This window comes from Astatotilapia calliptera, chromosome 8 (genome assembly GCF_900246225.1).
Source record: "Astatotilapia calliptera chromosome 8, fAstCal1.2, whole genome shotgun sequence".
Taxonomy (NCBI): domain Eukaryota; kingdom Metazoa; phylum Chordata; class Actinopteri; order Cichliformes; family Cichlidae; genus Astatotilapia; species Astatotilapia calliptera.
Genome location: NC_039309.1, coordinates 22,958,891 through 22,976,780, shown reverse-complemented (window position 1 = coordinate 22,976,780; position 17,890 = coordinate 22,958,891). Strand labels below are relative to the sequence as shown.

General features: G+C 42.2%; 2 protein-coding genes across 7 annotated transcripts in view; one reads left to right on the top strand and one right to left on the bottom strand.

Moving 5' to 3' along the window:
• Positions 1 to 460: 460 nt before the first annotated feature.
• LOC113027732 (monocarboxylate transporter 4-like) lies at positions 461 to 15,098 on the bottom strand. Its single transcript, XM_026177470.1, has 7 exons — positions 15,036 to 15,098; positions 13,687 to 13,847; positions 3,292 to 3,520; positions 3,067 to 3,210; positions 2,298 to 2,899; positions 1,977 to 2,157; positions 461 to 1,354 (listed from the first exon to the last, which is right to left on the bottom strand). Exons 3-7 carry the CDS (start codon positions 3,512 to 3,514, stop codon positions 1,047 to 1,049), a joined length of 1,458 nt encoding a protein of 485 aa, XP_026033255.1. The 5' UTR covers positions 3,515 to 3,520; positions 13,687 to 13,847; positions 15,036 to 15,098; the 3' UTR covers positions 461 to 1,046.
• The window catches only part of ccdc57 (coiled-coil domain containing 57), a 22,382-nt gene continuing 19,538 nt past the window's right edge, over positions 15,047 to 17,890 (top strand). For 3 of the 6 annotated variants that reach the window (XM_026177468.1, XM_026177469.1, XM_026177464.1), the window contains exon 1: positions 15,065 to 15,127. The gene's annotated coding sequence lies outside the window, so the exon portion shown is untranslated. Of the gene's footprint in view, positions 15,128 to 15,204; positions 15,266 to 17,890 lie in introns of those variants that run through there. The other 3 variants (XM_026177466.1, XM_026177465.1, XM_026177467.1) reach the window with 3 other exon arrangements.

Here is a 17,890-nt window from a genome sequence, read left to right as displayed (position 1 = left end):
TCTGTGTGTTAGCCCTGCCACGGGCTGGCGACCTGTCCAGGGTGGACCCCGCCTCTCGTCGTATGACAGCTGTGATAGGCTCCAGCCCCCCAACGACCCTGATAGGTGGAAGACGGTGGACGGACTTTGATGACCTCAGTGGGTGTCAGGCAAACTTTGAATGGATTGTTAACACTGGGCCACTCTACATGCCTGTTTCCAGTTATGTTTACAGACACAGTGACACCAACGGCAGGAGTTATGTCACATTATTGTAACTGAGAAACGTCACAGCATTGCTCACAATGTGAGGGCGGGGCTGCAATAACCCTGCTGTGCTTTCATATTAAGACTAATCTGTGTTGACGTTTCTCTGATTATTGTTTCATAATGAAGAAAGGTCAGATATTACCAAACACATATAAAAAAAACTCATCTAAACAACATGTAGTGTAAAAATAAATGTCTTGGAGACAGCAGCTAATCAGATATTTTAATTGTCAGGTTTGGATTCAGCACATTAAAATAATAAGAAACAGCACTTTATATGTGAAACAGACGACTGTCCAGCAGAGTAAGACAAGCAGGTGAACAGCAGCAGTATATCGTGAAGCCTTTTATGGGCATGTTGGATGACAACAGCCATTCTTTCTAAATATGTTTCCTGTTCTTGTATAATTTACCAAGAAACCGTTGCACAAATGACCCAGAGGAACCCACAGACTGAGCTGCAAACATGTTCTTTTATTAGCACGTCAAGCTTCACCCTGAAGACGAGCTGCGTCTGCTCACAGACTCGGAGATGTGATTGAAAGCAGCTGTAGGATGTTTTTTACAGATGAATAAGACCGATAACTAAAAAGATGATTCTACACTCAAACTGGTGATGAGTTTTTCCTCTTACAGGTGTGGGGCGTTAGAGCCATTTCAGCTGAAAGCAGCTAGTGAACCTGTGACACTTGGATATACATTTGTGATCAAATGTCAGTTCTTTCTTTTTTTTACCGTAGCATCAGATCTTTCTGTGTCCTATCGGTACAATTTATGCTATCTCGCTAATACTAATGTTAATTCCCGGTGTCTTCTGGTGCCTCCGTCACAGTCATGTCTTCCTGCACTTTCAAAACACGGACTTTTCCATTTTCTTTTCCCGTCTGCTCCTTTTTGCCTCCATCGTGTTCTTCGTTTGCCGCCTGGTTGAGGCCCTCCAGCTCAGCGGCGCTTACGGCCATCTCAATCTTAGCCTGTCCATCTTCTCGTTCCCTCCTAATGCAAAGAAAGTTCCCGGTGGCAATGACAAAGGCAGATACTGTCACTTCACAGCCCGCCAACAGGAACACGTACATGTACTGATGGGTAGCGTCCAGGAGCCGACCTGGTGGAGAGTGCAACAGTGTTAGTATGAATGTTGTTCATTGTTCCCGTGATCACTTTATAAAAACAAAGAGGATACTAAGAAAGGGACACATGTAACGGTTGGTTTGTGTCCATGCGTGTTAGAAAGATGGAGCAGAGTACATGACCTAGTGTTTGTCACTGACTATGGATGAACCAAGGGTTGTTATTTTTGGTTTTATCTTAAACAGATACACAAAGTCAACATCTCTGTAAAAGACATGACAGCTGATGTTCTTCGGGAAGTGCTGGGACAGCTATAGCTAGCTTAAAAGCATCTGAAGCTCAAACACTTTAAGTCTGGATCTACTCATGTTGGCTGAGGTGATTAAGTAGTAAACTTCACAGTATAAACCCATCCAGAAAACCCCCACCGTACTAGCTTTCTATTATTTTAATAATTATCATTAATATTGTTTTGCATCGAGGGCAACATGGTGGTTGCAACCCTGTCCTCGGACATTTTCCCATGCAGATGTGAAGAGATGCAGATTAAACTGATAATCTGAGGATTAGGTGTTATTATACAGATGAGATATTTTACTCTAAATGTGGGCGGGATGGTAACAGAGAGAGCACCATCATTGCTTGGATACTCTGACCTGCTCCAGGAGGTCCCACCAGCACAGCAACAGCTTCCATTAGCAGCACCAGGCCGATGGCACTGGAAAACTTCTCTTTCCCCACAATGGCCATGAGGACCTCAAACTGAAGTGCTCCAACCATCCCGTATGATATACCAAAGAAAATACAGAAGACCACCAGACCAGCATAGTTCTTTGCCTGAAATGAGACAACAGGTTTCACACTACGTATACGGCCCAGTTTACAATATTCACTTATTACGACCCAGATCTGCAATCATTAAGACAACTTGCCAACTGGAAGCATTCTACTTGAAGAGGACTTGACTGCAATGTTACCTGCGATCCTATGATGTCAGTGCACCCATTGAAGATCATAGCGAAGCTGAAGAGATAGACGCTTCGAGGCCGCACACGCTTCATGCCTGCTATGAGTCCTGATGCAGGTCGGGCAAACATATCAACAAATCCTAAGATCGAGAGCAGCAGTGCTGAGTTGGTGTCCTTGTAGCCAAGGCCTTTAGCATAACTGACCACAAACACAGGCGGCACAAACAAGCCTAGCACCATCACAGAAGCTGCAATGGCATAGATTACAAAACCTCTGTCCTTGAACACACTGAAGTCCAATAGTTTCTTCTTTGCCTTCGGTTTGTCTGCAGCCAGCAGAGTGTTTTCTTCCAGCATCTGGGACTTCTTAGGGGTGGACAGGGGCCGCATGAGAGCACCACAGGCACAGCAGTTGAACAGCATGCCTCCTAGTATAAGGAATCCACCCCGCCAACCATACTGGTTTTGGAGACTCTGCCCCAATGGAGACAGACAGCATAGCGCCACAGGGCTGCCTGCTGCTGCCAAGCCATTGGCTAGAGGACGCTTCTCACTGAAGTAGCAGTTCAACATTATCAGAGATGGCTGGAAGTTCATTGCTAGACCCAGACCTGCAGAGAGACGCAAGTATAGAGAAATGAGTCACATTGCAGGGTTAATGAATCATTAATTGATTATTGGATCAATTATTCAATTAAGACAGACAGACTAGTACTTGCCACTCTGAGCATAAATTTGTTCACAAAGTCTAAATATTTAACACTTTTTGTGACTCTACCTGTAATAACTCCAGTGCAGAGGTAAATATGTGTGATGCTTTTGGCAAAGGAAGCCAGAATCATTCCCACTGAAGCAAAGACTCCTCCAACCATCATCACCGGCCTACAGCCAAATCTGTTGACCAGCACGCTGCACAGAGGGCCTAAGAACACAGTTCATCAGTCAGTACACAGAATACGTGTGCAATCAGTTATTAGCAGTTTCATGTGTTATACTTGGGTACCTGTGCCATATAGCATGGCAAGCAGTATTGAGGAGATCCAAGCTGTGGCACTGTAGCCAACCTCAAACTCTTGAATAAGGTCCTTGAAGAAGATGCTGACAGCCTTGGGGAACGCGTATGAGAAGCCAGTGATGACGAAGCATCCCGCCAACACTGCCCAACCCCAGCCTCCATCTGGCGCCTTCACTCCAGGAGGTCCATCATCCAACACCGCTCCTCCCATTATTTTCTGGGTTAACAGTTAAATGTTAAAGTTCATGACAGTACAATCAAACTATCTCCTGTGTCTAACCCAGGGCCAAAATACTAAACTCCTCTTTATTTAAAAAATAATCTCCAGTCAGTTTGTCTGACTCAAGCTTAATGAGCCTTATAATGTCATACAGAGATGCTCTCAGGTGGTAGAGACAGGAGAGCCTTCAGTTTTCAGGCCCCTCTTCTGTGGAACCAGCTTCCAGTTTGGATTCAGGAGACAGACACTATCTCTACTTTCAAGATTAGGCTTCAAACTTTCCTTTTTGCTAAAGCATATAGTTAGGGCTGGACCAGGTGACCCTGAATCCTCCCTTAGTTATGCTGCAATAGACATAGGCTGCCGGGGGATTCCCATGATGCATTGAGTTTTTCCTTTCCAGTCACCTTTCTCACTCACTATGTATTAATAGACCTCTCTGCATTGAATCATATCTGTTATTAACCTCTGTCTCTCTTCCACAGCATGTCTTTATCCTGTCTTCCTTCTCTCACCCCAACCAATCACAGCAGATGGCCCCGCCCCTCCCTGAGCCTGGTTCTGCCGGAGGTTTCTTCCTGTTAAAAGGGAGTTTTTCCTTCCCACTGTCGCCAAAGTGCTTGCTCATAGGGGGTTATATGATTGTTGGGTTTTTCTCTGTATCTATTATCTCTGGCTGTAGCTCAGGTGGTAGAGCAGGTCATCTACTGATCGGAAGGTTGGTGGTTCGATTCCTGGCTTCCCCTAGTCTGCATGCCAAATATCCTTGGGCAAGATACTAACCCCAAATTGCTCTCCAATGCATCCATCGGAGTATGAATGTGTGTGAATGTTAGCTATAAAGCATTTAGAAAAATGTGCTTTTACGAATGGGTGAATGCACAAGTTGTGTAAAGCGCTTTGAGTGCTCAGATGAGTAGAAAAGCGTTATATAAGAACCAGTCCATTTACCATTATTATAGGGTCTACTGTACAATATAAAGCGCCTTGAGGCGACTGTTGTTGTGATTTGGCACTGTATTAAATTGAATTGAATAAAGCATGACCAAGAGGCAACGATGAGGTGTGGCATGAGGACTATCTTGATGGGTATCCCAGGGACCAGCTGTCATCAAGGTTATGTGGCTTTTTTTCCATTGCCTATGATCAGGAGTGTGCTCATGTCTGCGTTTAAGGAACATCTTCTAGAAACACAGTTCATTTCATTTAGGTGTAGCTGGCTATAGTTGGATAATTAATTTGACTTATTCCAAGTTACATGGAAAAAATAATCACATTTCCTGAATTATTTTTGATCTATTAATTGTCTTTATGAAGTTGTGTTTCTTTTTGTATACCATAAATTAGGCAAGACATTTTCCTTTACAGTGGTGCGCTTTGGCTCTGTTGTCTCACGTCCCTTTTGTTGAACACTTAAAATGAAATTTGGTGTGTGTGGTCCACAATTTACAATAAGTCTGACTGATTATTCAGAGTAAGTATTTCCTTGCTTTGTACCATGCCTGAACACTAGCTTGTGGCTGCGGCAGGAACACCCAGACCTCCCTGTCTCAAAGCCATCTCCTCCAGAGCTCCAATCAAATGTCTCTCAGCAGTGTCTCCTCAGTCTGCCCTACTCTATCTCTAAGGAAGAGGCCAGCCACTGTCACGGCGGGGTACGCCAATGTGATGATGCAGTGGACCCAAGAGCAGAGAGGGAAGGAGGTGGAACTAAGTTTTTTTTAAAAAAGGCACACTGTTTATTTAGGCTGTGAACATGAATACAAAAATAAAGCAGCATGAGCAGTGACAGACTATAATAACTGTGTCTAAACTGTGATAACTATGAATGAACTTTGATAAGACGTGAAGGGACGTACCACAGAGAAGAAGACAGAGGACTTAAATACAGACAGGAGGAAGTGGAAACACAGCTGACTGAAATGAACATAATGACGCTGCAGGGGAAGTGAAACTAAACACACTGAACAAAGAAACACACGACTCTTTCAAAATAAACCAGGAAACACTGAGAGATGTAGACATGAAGACAAGGACAGACTTACAGAAGGGGACATCGATGGAAACCTAAACAAGTATAAAACTCAACTAAATCCTAACTAATAATGGCAACACGATAACTAAGCACATATTCAGCATAAGAACTCAAAATGCTGCGTCACAGACGGTTAGATTAGGAAAGTAGATCTGCAGGTAAATCGAGAGCTCTGCTTTTACACTATGCCCTCTCTCTTTACCACAACGGGCCGGTGCAGGGTCCAGCTCACTGTGGCCACGCCCCCAATAAGTCCGTCAGTTTCTTCTTTCCCTCCCTAGAAATTCTGTCCATAAAAACTGTGCACAGACTCGGTGACAAAGAGCAGCCCTGGAGGAGTCCAACTTACTGCCAGCAATGCAGACCGGGCTCCTGTAACAGTGTACAGGAAACAAATGGCTCGTAGCAGGTCTATAGAACAAAGTGCTGTATGCTTGGAAAGGACAGTATGACCAGGACCAATTCAGAATCATCAGACAACCTAACATGCATGTCTTTGAATAGTGGGCTCTAATTATACTTATATAAATGAGAAACCTTCAATGACTGTGAGAATATGAGCTTGTTGAATTATGACCTTTTGTAAAATTTGAACAAATAAAATGTAAACCTAGGGGGCTTCTGGTGTGGCGGTAGAGCAGTACGGTCGCATAAGTACAGAGCTCCCGCAAGCCAAGTAGATAAACTCCGCTAAAACACAAATTAAAGCGTGAGACAAAACAACTTTGGAAGATGAGCAGAGGGACAACAAAGCAAAGAATAAAAGAACTACGGACACCCAAGGTAAAGACATAAAACACCCGAACAACGAGGACAAGCTAGCACCCGAAGCTAATATGGCCGCGTTTCAAAACGGACTGGATTGTATTAGCAAACAAATTCAATCCCTCCAAAACGAATTGAAATCAGACTTCATGACATTCAAAGAAGAAATTACTGGCCAAATGAGACACGAACTGTCTAAATTCAAAGAAGACATCGACCAGCAGTTTAAGAACATGACTACAGAACTTAAAGAACAAGAAGGGAAATTAGAAGCTGCGCTGACGCACACAGAAGAAATAGAGACGTGGAGCCACGAGGCCAATCAAACCCTGACAGAACTAATGAGAGAACAAAAATCGATGGTGACCAAATTGGATGACTTGGAACTGCGATCCAGACGTAACAATCTGCGGATCTACGGGATACAAGAGGGAACCGAATCTAAGGCAGAATCGCTGGCCCAGTTTCTGGAAGTCTGGCTCAGGGAGGAGCTTAATATTAACATCAACCTCCAGATTCAACACGCACACCGAGCGTTAACCCCGAAACAGCAGCAGGTCTCCCCCCCGAGGTCAGTCGTTGTCAATTTCCAACAATTCACAACCAAAGAGATGATACATAAAAAGGTCAATAGTCACTCTGGACGGAAGCAGGGTTTATTTTGACCACGACTATTCGGCAAGAATGGTGCAAGAACGTAAAGCGTACGTGAATATCAAAAAGATATTAAAGAAAGAAGGCATCCGCTTCCAGACTCCTCTCAGCAAGATGCAAGTCCATTGGCCAAATGGAGTGAAAACGTGTGGCAAAGCAGAGGAGGCTGCTAACGACCTGCAAGCGAGAGGATACAACGTGGAAAAAGGGATAAACAGCCAGGAGAGAGAGAGAGCACAGAGGGAAGTCTGTCAACCGGGGCAGCGACATGGAAACCGGTCCGGCCCACGTTTGCTGGGGTGGCTCGCAGGCGAGCTCGTGAGAGACTTCAAGAATTTCAGCATAACAATAACCATGCATGAGAGGCGTATATGGAGACGTATGACAACAAGATGGATTTAAGGTGTGTCTGAGAATTTCAGCATAACAATAACCATGCATGAGAGGCGTATAAGGAGACGTATAACAACAAGATGGATTCACGGTGTGTCTGGTAGGATTACATGGAAACACAAAGTTGGCTAGGGATGGACTATATAATATAATAATAAGGACTAGTATGAGTGTGACAATCTTTCGTGAGTCATATCTCATTACTGGAGGGGGGCCCTTTCAATATGAGAGACATACCCCCCAAAAACAAAGAGAGGAACAACAGGTGGGGAAGGTGGCTGGTACCTCTTTATTGAAGTCCTCTTATCTGTACAAAGTTAAACTAACTTGTAACTTGTTAATGAAAATGTTTTGTTTAAACAAGGGTTCAATGGGGTGCCTGTGGGGGTCTCAAAAGACAGCCAGTAAATCACAAAAGGATAATGCTCACTACACATGAAGAAATAAAGTGTATGTCCTTAAATGTTAATGGAATCTTTAACCCAGTTAAAAGGGCCAAGATTATGACTAAACTGAAAAAGGAGAAGACACAGATAACTTTCCTACAAGAAACTCATTTATCATAAATAGAACATGAAAAACTGAGGAAATTTGGGTTCAAAAACACCTTTTACAGCTCTCACACAAACTCTAGGAAAAGAGGGGTTGCAATTCTGATAACTAATTCCCTTAAGTTTCAATCTCACAAAGAAATGAAAGGATAAGGAAGGTAGATATGTTATAGTGAAGGGTGTGTTTCATCAAACACTGGTCACATTGATGAATGTGCCCCCTGAAAGTAATAAGGAATTCTTCACATTAATTTTTGATATTCTTGTGCTACAAGCAGAAGGTATGTGCATATGTGGAGGAGATTTCAATGTGATATTAGATAGTCATTTGGACACAACCAGCCTGAAGAAAAATAAAAATTCAATCCCAAAATTAGTAAGACATACACTGGAAGACACTAACTATTTTGATGTCTGGAGAGCTTTGCATCCGCTACAGAGGAATTATAGTCATTATTCAGCAACACATTGTGTATATTCAAGAACAGACTACTTCTTTATGCAAAAAGGGAATAGAGATATAATAACAGATTGTTGGATTGGAGTGGCAGATGTGTCGGACCATAGTGCTATCTACTTAAAAATCTATCTTAAAGGTAGACCAAGAAACACAATATGGAGACTAAATGTGGGGCTATTAAACAATAAATCTGTGGTAGAACAAATACAAAAAGATGTCAAAACATATGTAGAAGAAAATGACAATGGTGAAAAAGATCCAGTTTTTCTATGGGACTGTTTGAAGGCAGTTATACGTGGGAAACTAATCGCAATATCAAGTAACCTTAAAAGAGAAAGAATGAAGCAATATAATGAATATGTGGATGAATTGTCACAATTGGAGAATAAACACAAACGCAAGGTGGATGTCAAGATACAACAACAAATGAAAGATATTAAGAAGAAAATTAATAATTTACTCTTATATGACATGGAAGTAAAAGCAAGATATGTAAAACAGAGCTACTATGAATCAGGCCCTAAAGCTGCACGGCTATTGGCAAGATGTTTACAGAAACAACAGTCAGCAAATTGTATAATTCTAAGACAGAACAAATGGCACATAACCTAGAAGAGATAGAAAGTATCTTTACCGATTATTATAAGGACCTGTATACCCAAAATGCACTTACTAATAATGACCTAAATGATATCAAAACATTTTTAGATGCCTTAGATCCACCCTCTATTGGAACAATACAAAATGATCGCATGACAGCAAGCGATTGGAAAATTAAGAACAAACAAGGCACCAGGCAGTGATGGGTTTCCTGCCGAATGCTACAAGAAATTTGAAAAAAGAATTGATACCCTTACTCCACCAGACTCTTAATTGGACTCACACTAAACATGTGATTCTCTCCTCTTGGAGGGAGGCAATTATCACCGTGCTGCCAAAACCACAAAAACAAAGAGAATACTGCCAAAATTACAGGCCTATATCAGTGTTAAATGTTGATTATAAAATCGACCCTACAATCCTATCAAATAGGCGTCAGTCGTTTATACCAGACCTGATAGATGAGGACCAAGCAGGTTTTGTCAAAAATAGACAGGCACAAGACAATATTAGAAGGACCCTACACATCATACACCAAATACATAAAGACAAGATACCGGCTGCATTGATAAGTTTAGACGCAGAAAAAGCCTTCGATCGAGTCAGCTGGGACTTCCTGTACCTAACCATGGCAAAGTTCGGGTTCACTACGAAATCAATCCAATGTATTAAATCTCTCTATGACAAACCGACTGCAAGACTAAAAGTTAACGGCTCATTGACAAAGACGTTCCAACTAGAGAGAGGAACTAGACAGGGTTGCTGTTTAAGTCCAACCTTATTCGCCTTGTATATTCAGCCATTGGCACAAATGATTAGACAACACGCCCTAATAACAGGAATAGAAATCAATAGACAAGAGCATGTAATTAGTCTGTTTGCTGATGACGTGTTGATAGCCCTCAAAAACCCCACAAACTCTTTTATGCAGCTCACAGAAATGTTAGGAAAATTTGGTACGCTTTCTGGCTACAAAGTAAATATACTTAAAACTCAAGTTCTAATGTTTAATTGTACACCAACTCAAAATCTTAAGGAATGGGAAATAAAGTGGGAGGCAAAAACCCTTAAATATTTAGGTATAAATATAACCAAAGACTATGACAAACTATATCAAAGTAACTATGGACATATAAATAACAGGATAAGGCAGGATATGGAAAGATGGAATACATATCCGTTAGGATTTAGTGACAGGATAAATGTGATAAAGATGAATATCTTACCACGATTGCTATATTTATTCCTCTCTCTTCCGATAAGCATACCTCAAACCCAATTCTCAGAATGGGATAAGTATATATCTAGATTTGTCTGGGAAGGCAAGCGGCCAAGGGTACGATACACTACTTTACAGCTTACTAAGAAGAAAGGAGGAATGTCGCTTCCTAATTTAAAAGAATATTTTCGTGCTGCACAGATACGCCAGATAACATATTGGTGTAGTGATGATTACGGGGCTCGCTGGAAGGATGTGGAGCTCTCCACACTCAATGTCCCAATCCAAACAAACATGGGTATGAAGAAGACCCCTGAATACGTAACTAAAGACCAAGATAGGAACCCGATAATATCCTTTACATTAAATGTATGGTATGACACAGTAAAGGAGTTCAGGATTGGCAAAGAGCTTGGTTTGCTAAAATGGATAGCCTTCGATGAAGAATTTAGACCAGGAAAATTGGATCTTGGTTTTAAAAATTGGAATGAAAAGGGAATCACAGCAATTTGTTTATTAATCAAAAAAGGAGAAATTAAAAGTTTTGAAGAATTAAAACGGGAATACAACTTAAAAAACAAGGATTTTTTCAGATACTTACAGGTGAGAGATTACCTTAATAAAAACATAAAAATAGAGGAAGACAAAATCCATCCTATTATAAAAATAATTATGCTAGCATATAAAAGTGTTATTCCAAAAACAGTGTCTACAAATGTTTGATGGAATCGTGACAGGAATCAACTGTATATGTTAAAGTAAAATGGGAAAGAGAGCTGAGTGAAGAAATCACTGAGGTGTGGTATGAAACATGGAAAGAACATAAGAACACAGCTCAGTCATTGAGGTGGAGAGAATTCATCTGGAAAAATCAAATTTGCTACTTTATTACACCTCAGATTAAAAATAAACAAACCAATACACAACAACAATGTTGGAGGCTGTGTGGATGGGATGAACCAGACCATACATACATTTTCTGGAAATGCAGGGAAATTCACACTTTCTGGGTCAAAATTCACTCAGCTCTCTGTGATATATCAGGTTATATTATTCCTAGAACCTGCCTTGTTTTGTATCTAGGATACTTGGAAGGTACTGTAGATGTAAAGGATCGATACCTGGCTCAGATTCTCCTTTTGGCAGCAAAGAAGGCCATCACCAAAAACTGGCTTAAGACAGAAACACCAGGAAAGCAGCAGTGGTAGCAATGGTGCAGGACATTATGGAGATGGAGAACTTTACATATAAACTGAAATTGAAGGAAGAACGCTTTTTGAATGACTGGGGAAAATGGTTAACGTACAACAACAAAAAAAGAGAGCTGAATGAAGATAGACAAAAAAAAGAGAATTTGAAATGAATGAATGAAATGTTTGACACCGCAGGCATGTTTCCTTTTCTTTTCTTTTACTTTATCTTATTTTTCTAATTACCATTATATATGTGTATTAAATATATATATATTGTGACTCTCTTAGTATTCTGTTTTTCTGAAGAAACTGTATGTGTACTTGGGTTGACCGTGGCTCAGGGGGTTGGGAATCGCATCTGTAACCGGAAGGTCGCCGGTTCGATCCCTGGGCTCTCTGTCCTGGTCGTTGTGTCCTTGGGCAAGACACTTTACCCTACCGCCTACTGGTGTTGGCCAGAGGGGCCGATGGCGCGATATGGCAGCCTCGCCTCTGTCAGTCTGCCCCAGGGCAGCTGTGGCTACAACCGTAGCTGCCTCCACCAGTGTATGAATGTGAGAGTGAATGAATAGTGGTATTGTAAAGCGCTTTGGGTGCCTAGAAAAGCGCTATATAAATCCAATCCATTATTATTATTACTAGACAGGAGAGTTGTTCAAATAAATAAAATAAAAAGTAAAAAAAAATGTAAATCTAAACAGCAGGAAATGTCGATAAAGAACAGAATGACTGTTTAACTGGCAGGGACAGTTTGTATTATGTTAGAAGCCAACGAGTCACACACATGTGGATAGAAACTGGTCTTCCTGTTCCTACATTAGACATGAGAAAACTCAGGACAGCAGGGCCCAGAATCGAGCATGTTAACGGGAACTGTTTGCCACGGTGGGCTTTCTTTCAACAGACCAAAAGAAAAAACAAAAACCTTCTAGATGTTCTGGTACAGAATTAAAAGTCTGTTGCAACATCTCTGCCACCATAATCTGTGATTCTCTGCACAGATACTGTTGTTTCTTCAGCCCAGTGTCGTCTATAATATGTGAAACATATGTCAACGTATCCCTCATGAATGATATCAAGTCATCTTGAGCCACAAACAACAATCCTGCAGCTCCGAGCTCCTTAGAATGGTAATGGCCTGTATTTATATAGCGCTTTACTAGTCCCTGAGGACCCCAAAGTGCTTTACACATCCTGTCATCCACCCAGTCACACACACATCCACACACTGGTGATGGCAGCTACATTGTAGCCACAGCCACCCTGGGGCGCACTGACAGAGGTGAGGCTGCCGGACACTGGCGCCACCGGGCCCTCTGACCACCACCAGTAGGCACCACCAGTAGAATACCACGACCTTTGGCAGTGACGTTAATATATCCTTTTATTTAAGCAGTTTTAAAAAAAAATCATTGACACTAAAAATATCTTTTTTAAGAGTAATCAGGATAGCAGATATTGCAAACATATTTTAAGTGGACAGAAAGACCGGATTGGTTATAATGTAAGTACAATCACACAAAGTCAAAAAGATACTTGAAAAACATGGAACCTTTAAATTTGATATAAAACTCTTTTGTAAACCCTGCTCACCGAACATAAGTAAAGATATTACACATAGAAAACTCACGGAAACATTGGAAATCAGTTTTTGGCACAAACCGGTATCAGTGATACAGTCGCTGTATGTGCGGCGAATATAGTGGAAACCGGCAGTGCAACAGCAACATGGTGTCTATGTATACAAGAAATGTATTACTAAGTTGGTTATTCCAAACAGCATTATTATTATTATCTTGAAATCAGTCAGATACGGACGAGTCAACCTGGTGAAAACGCTGCACGTCTATGTAGCTGCTGAAGTCTCAGCGACTCAGGACACGAGCAGACACTTTCTGTCTAATCGCCTACTTTTGTGCTGCTTCCCATAATTTCACACGAGGGGAACGAGCCAGTGTTCACAGAGTACATTCTCAGTAGCTACATGTCCCATATATGCTTTTCTACATTGTGCTGATGCGCTTTAATAGACTGAATGACCAAAAACTAAACTTGGTGTGATGCATGCAGCTGGGCACACATGCGCCTGACTGGAGCAATAAGAGCTTCAGCTTTCAGTGCATCACGCAGACCTGAGATACACCTGAGCTCCATCACTCTGAGAGTTTAAAGTCTATTTGAACTTGTATTAAACTGTGAAGCAGTCGCTGCGCGCCCCACCTGTAGCACCCAGTGATGACGACAATCACAGCAGAGTGTGAAATGAAACAAATATCGCTCATCGATCACGTACCTGCTGAGATGCTGTCTGCGTCTGGCGGCTGGACTTCCTCGCATGAGCTCGCGTCCGTTGTTCGTTTTTATTGAAGCATGACGCGCACACGGAAAGCCTAAACCACGCCCCGCTTTCAGATCCACACTGCAGGAAACCGGACTCCGCTCCAAGTCAGGGATCTGTACCAGCACCAGCACAGCAAAGCTCAGAAGACTCCTCCTGATGACGCCGGTGCTGTCCCAAAAAGTGATCGTCTTCCAAAAACTGATTTCCGGTATTTGCCAAAAACTGATTGCTCGTATTTAAATTGCTATAAGTAACTTATTGGGCTATAATATGTGAAACATATGTTAAATGCATCCCTTATGGATGACATAAAGCATAGGTGTCAAACTCTGGCCCGTGGGCCAAATTTGGCCCGCAGCCTAATTACATTTGGCCCGCGAAGCCATACCAAATTCCTATTAGAGCTGGCCTACTGGTATTATACAGCTAATATATATATTGCTTAGTATTCAGCTTTGTTTGTTCCATATTCAGTTTTTCAGCAAAGCGTGTTTGAGTTCATAAGAAAAGATTCATTCTTATATCTAGAGGAAGATTTGTTTTTCAATAAATATTAATGTTAGCCCAGTTTGGAATTTTGGCCCAGTGTGTATTTGAGTTTGACACCCCTGAAAGTCATCTTGAGCCACAAACAACATTCGTGTAACAAGGTAGAAGCCGCAATCAGTTTTTGGCAATGACTTTTACGTAACCTTTATTTATGCAGTTAAAAAAATCTCATTACCATTAAAAATGTCTTTTGTAAGAGTAAGCTGGCCAACAGGACAGCAGAAACGGCAGCAAATATTACAATAGTTCAGTAAAAATATTTTAAGTGAGGATAAAGGACCGGATTGGTTATAATGTAAGTACAATAACACAGAGTTGTAAAGATACTTGAAAAACAGATCATTTTTTAATTCTATATATAACCCCTTTGTAAACCGTGTTCGCCGAAGTCTGTTTACGAACATACGTAAAGATATTGCACAGAAAAAATACACAGAAACATTGGAAATCAGTTTTTGGCACAACACCGTGCTCCATCAGAACTATGTCAGGGTGGCGCTCCGTGATGCTGAGCACTGATCACTGCAGGTGGGACATGACTGTTATATGTATTAATGTAATGGCACTTCCGAGCTGTCACTTCTAGAAGAACACGAAGTCCGTGCTCCACTGTCCTCATCGCCCATCTGTCATCTCATACCAAACACAACATCGCACACAGTCTTGAACCCACAGCAGTAAACAGGAACCATGTCATCGCTGTAGCCGGGGAGCAATTTAGCCGACGCACGGTTTCCATGGAAACCGCTTACCTCGCAGGGGAATAAGCCAAAAAGTTCACGCCAGCTGTGACATGGTGACTGCATGAAGACCAGGCCTACAGGTGTGCACGTAGCTGTTTAAGGTAACCCAACGATAGGCGGATGTGTGAGCGCGTGCTCGTTACGTCTTTGCACTTCCTTTTTCATCCGGTAACAGCAGGTTCAGGGACCGGGCTGTCTCTGCGCTCGCGGCAGGAGTGATGCACCGGCTACAGCACACTGTGAGTGTAAAAGTTATACGTTTGTAACTTTGTCTCTGCGGCTGCGCACCACGACTGTGATGGAAACAGCCACTGACGTCATCATTAAAGTGGTGTCCACCATAATACCGCTATAAATCTGTATATGACATACAGCACCCAGCTGTTCAGCACATGCGCACAGACAACAGTCAGAGTCACAGAGCTGGACCTCTGAAGCTGAAACCCCAGGACAGCAGCCTGAGTCCTGGAGAATATTGGACTTGAAACAGTACAGCTGTGTAGTACTGTAGCTGTGCAGTACTGTAGCTGTGCAGTACTGTAGCTGTGCAGTACTGTAGCTGTGTAGTACTGTAGCTGTGTAGTACTGTAGCTGTGCAGTACTGTAGCTGTGTAGTACTGTAGCTGTGCAGTACTGTAGCTGTGTAGTACTGTAGCTGTGCAGTACTGTAGCTGTGTAGTACTGTAGCTGTGTAGTACTGTAGCTGTGTAGTACTGTAGCTGTGCAGTACTGTAGCTGTGCAGTACTGTAGCTGTGTAGTACTGTAGCTGTGTAGTACTGTAGCTGTGCAGTACTGTAGCTGTGTAGTACTGTAGCTGTGCAGTACTGTAGCTGTGCAGTACTGTAGCTGTGCAGTACTGTAGCTGTGTAGTACTGTAGCTGTGTAGTACTGTGCAGCTGTAGCTGTGCAGTACTGTAGCTGTGTAGTACTGTAGCTGTGTAGTACTGTAGCTGTAGCTGTGTAGTACTGTAGCTGTGCAGTACTGTAGCTGTGTAGTACTGTAGCTGTGCAGTACTGTAGCTGTGTAGTACTGTAGCTGTGTAGTACTGTAGCTGTGTAGTACTGTAGCTGTAGCTGTGTAGTACTGTAGCTGTGTAGTACTGTACTGTAGCTGTGTAGTACTGTACTGTAGCTGTGTAGTACTGTACTGTAGCTGTGTAGTACTGTAGCTGTGTAGTACTGTAGCTGTGTAGTACTGTACTGTAGCTGTGTAGTACTGTAGCTGTGTAGTACTGTACTGTAGCTGTGTAGTACTGTACTGTAGCTGTGTAGTACTGTACTGTAGCTGTGTAGTACTGTAGCTGTGTAGTACTGTAGCTGTGTAGTACTGTAGCTGTGCAGTACTGTAGCTGTGCAGTACTGTAGCTGTGCAGTACTGTAGCTGTGTAGTACTGTAGCTGTGTAGTACTGTAGCTGTAGCTGTGTAGTACTGTAGCTGTGTAGTACTGTAGCTGTGCAGTACTGTAGCTGTGCAGTACTGTAGCTGTGCAGTACTGTAGCGGGGCACGTGGTGCATTGGGGAGACCAATGTGTGACTGATTACTGTCATTGTGAAAAATGAAGCTGTTCCCGTCTCTCACGTGTCTCACGGTGGATCAAAATCTGTGTAATTTGGCGTACTTCAGCGTTTTCTCCCTGTTTCCTGTTTCTTTGACGTTTTTTGTAGTCAGTGAAAGAAATAGGAACAAATGCAGTGTTTTTCCAACAGGCTCCTTGTAACACAGTAGAACAGGTACAATCTGACATTGATTCTTTTGTAAGTGTTATCAGGACCCAGCTGCAATGGTCCAGCTTTGAGGGCCAAGACCGTGAGTTTCATTCTTCTTCTTGGCTCTATACAGTTTTTGTTTGCTTACTTATTTACTGCTGTTATGTGTCGACACAACACTGGTTCATACCTTCAGTTAGAGACTTTTTGTGTTTGAATGATTCATACACAGAGTTAATGAGATTGTTAGCTGCACCATGGAGCTGGAAGTTACCTGGAATCCTCTGAATGAGTAACCAGGTTAGATAGATACATAACAAGGACCTTGATCCTCAAAGAGACTCAACATCATCTGTTTTTGGACGTAGTCTGAAAACACACCACAAAAAAAAAAGTTACTAATCCTTGTTGCCCAGCACTCAATCAGACATCCACAACAGTGAGCCGGTGCAGCGTATCCATTAGAGTGTAATGAGCTCGGAAAGTAATCAGCTGACTGACTAGAAGTGAAGAAGCTGTTGGGCTGAGAGGTGAAGTGCAGTCCCTTTCTTCCTGACCTCCTTAGAAAACCACGACCTGGATGGAACGAGGACAACTTACCAGGCAGAGGAGGCGTTATCCCCTCATGTAGTTATTTTTCCAAAGTGACAAAACCTGCACTGCATGTAAATTCAGTTCAATTCAATTTCTATAGCACCAAATCACAGCGGCAGCCTCAAGATACATCAAGCTGCAAGGTAACGATCCTACAGAGAGAAACTCCGTCCACCAAACGACCCGCTGTGAGCACTTCTCACTGACGTCGAGTTATTTGCTTCAGGTTTTAGTCACATCCGTCCTGCAGGTCTAATGAATGGAGTTAAAGATGGTTTATTTGTTTGCTGCAGATTGTGTGCAGCTCAGAGGTGTTTTTCACACCTTATTTTCAATAACACAAGAATTATGGAGATCAGGTTCATTCAAGCCTTAACAGAATAAAACGACTTTTCATTCACAGAGTAACACAAAGATCAAACCGTGTGGACCTGAAACGTCAGTATCTCAGCCTCATTTTAAACTACACTTACTGACGTGTGTATAAAGCTTTCATGCATCGCATCTCATGGTGCTGACAACATGAGGTAAACAAAGAAATTGCACTTTATTAATTCTGTT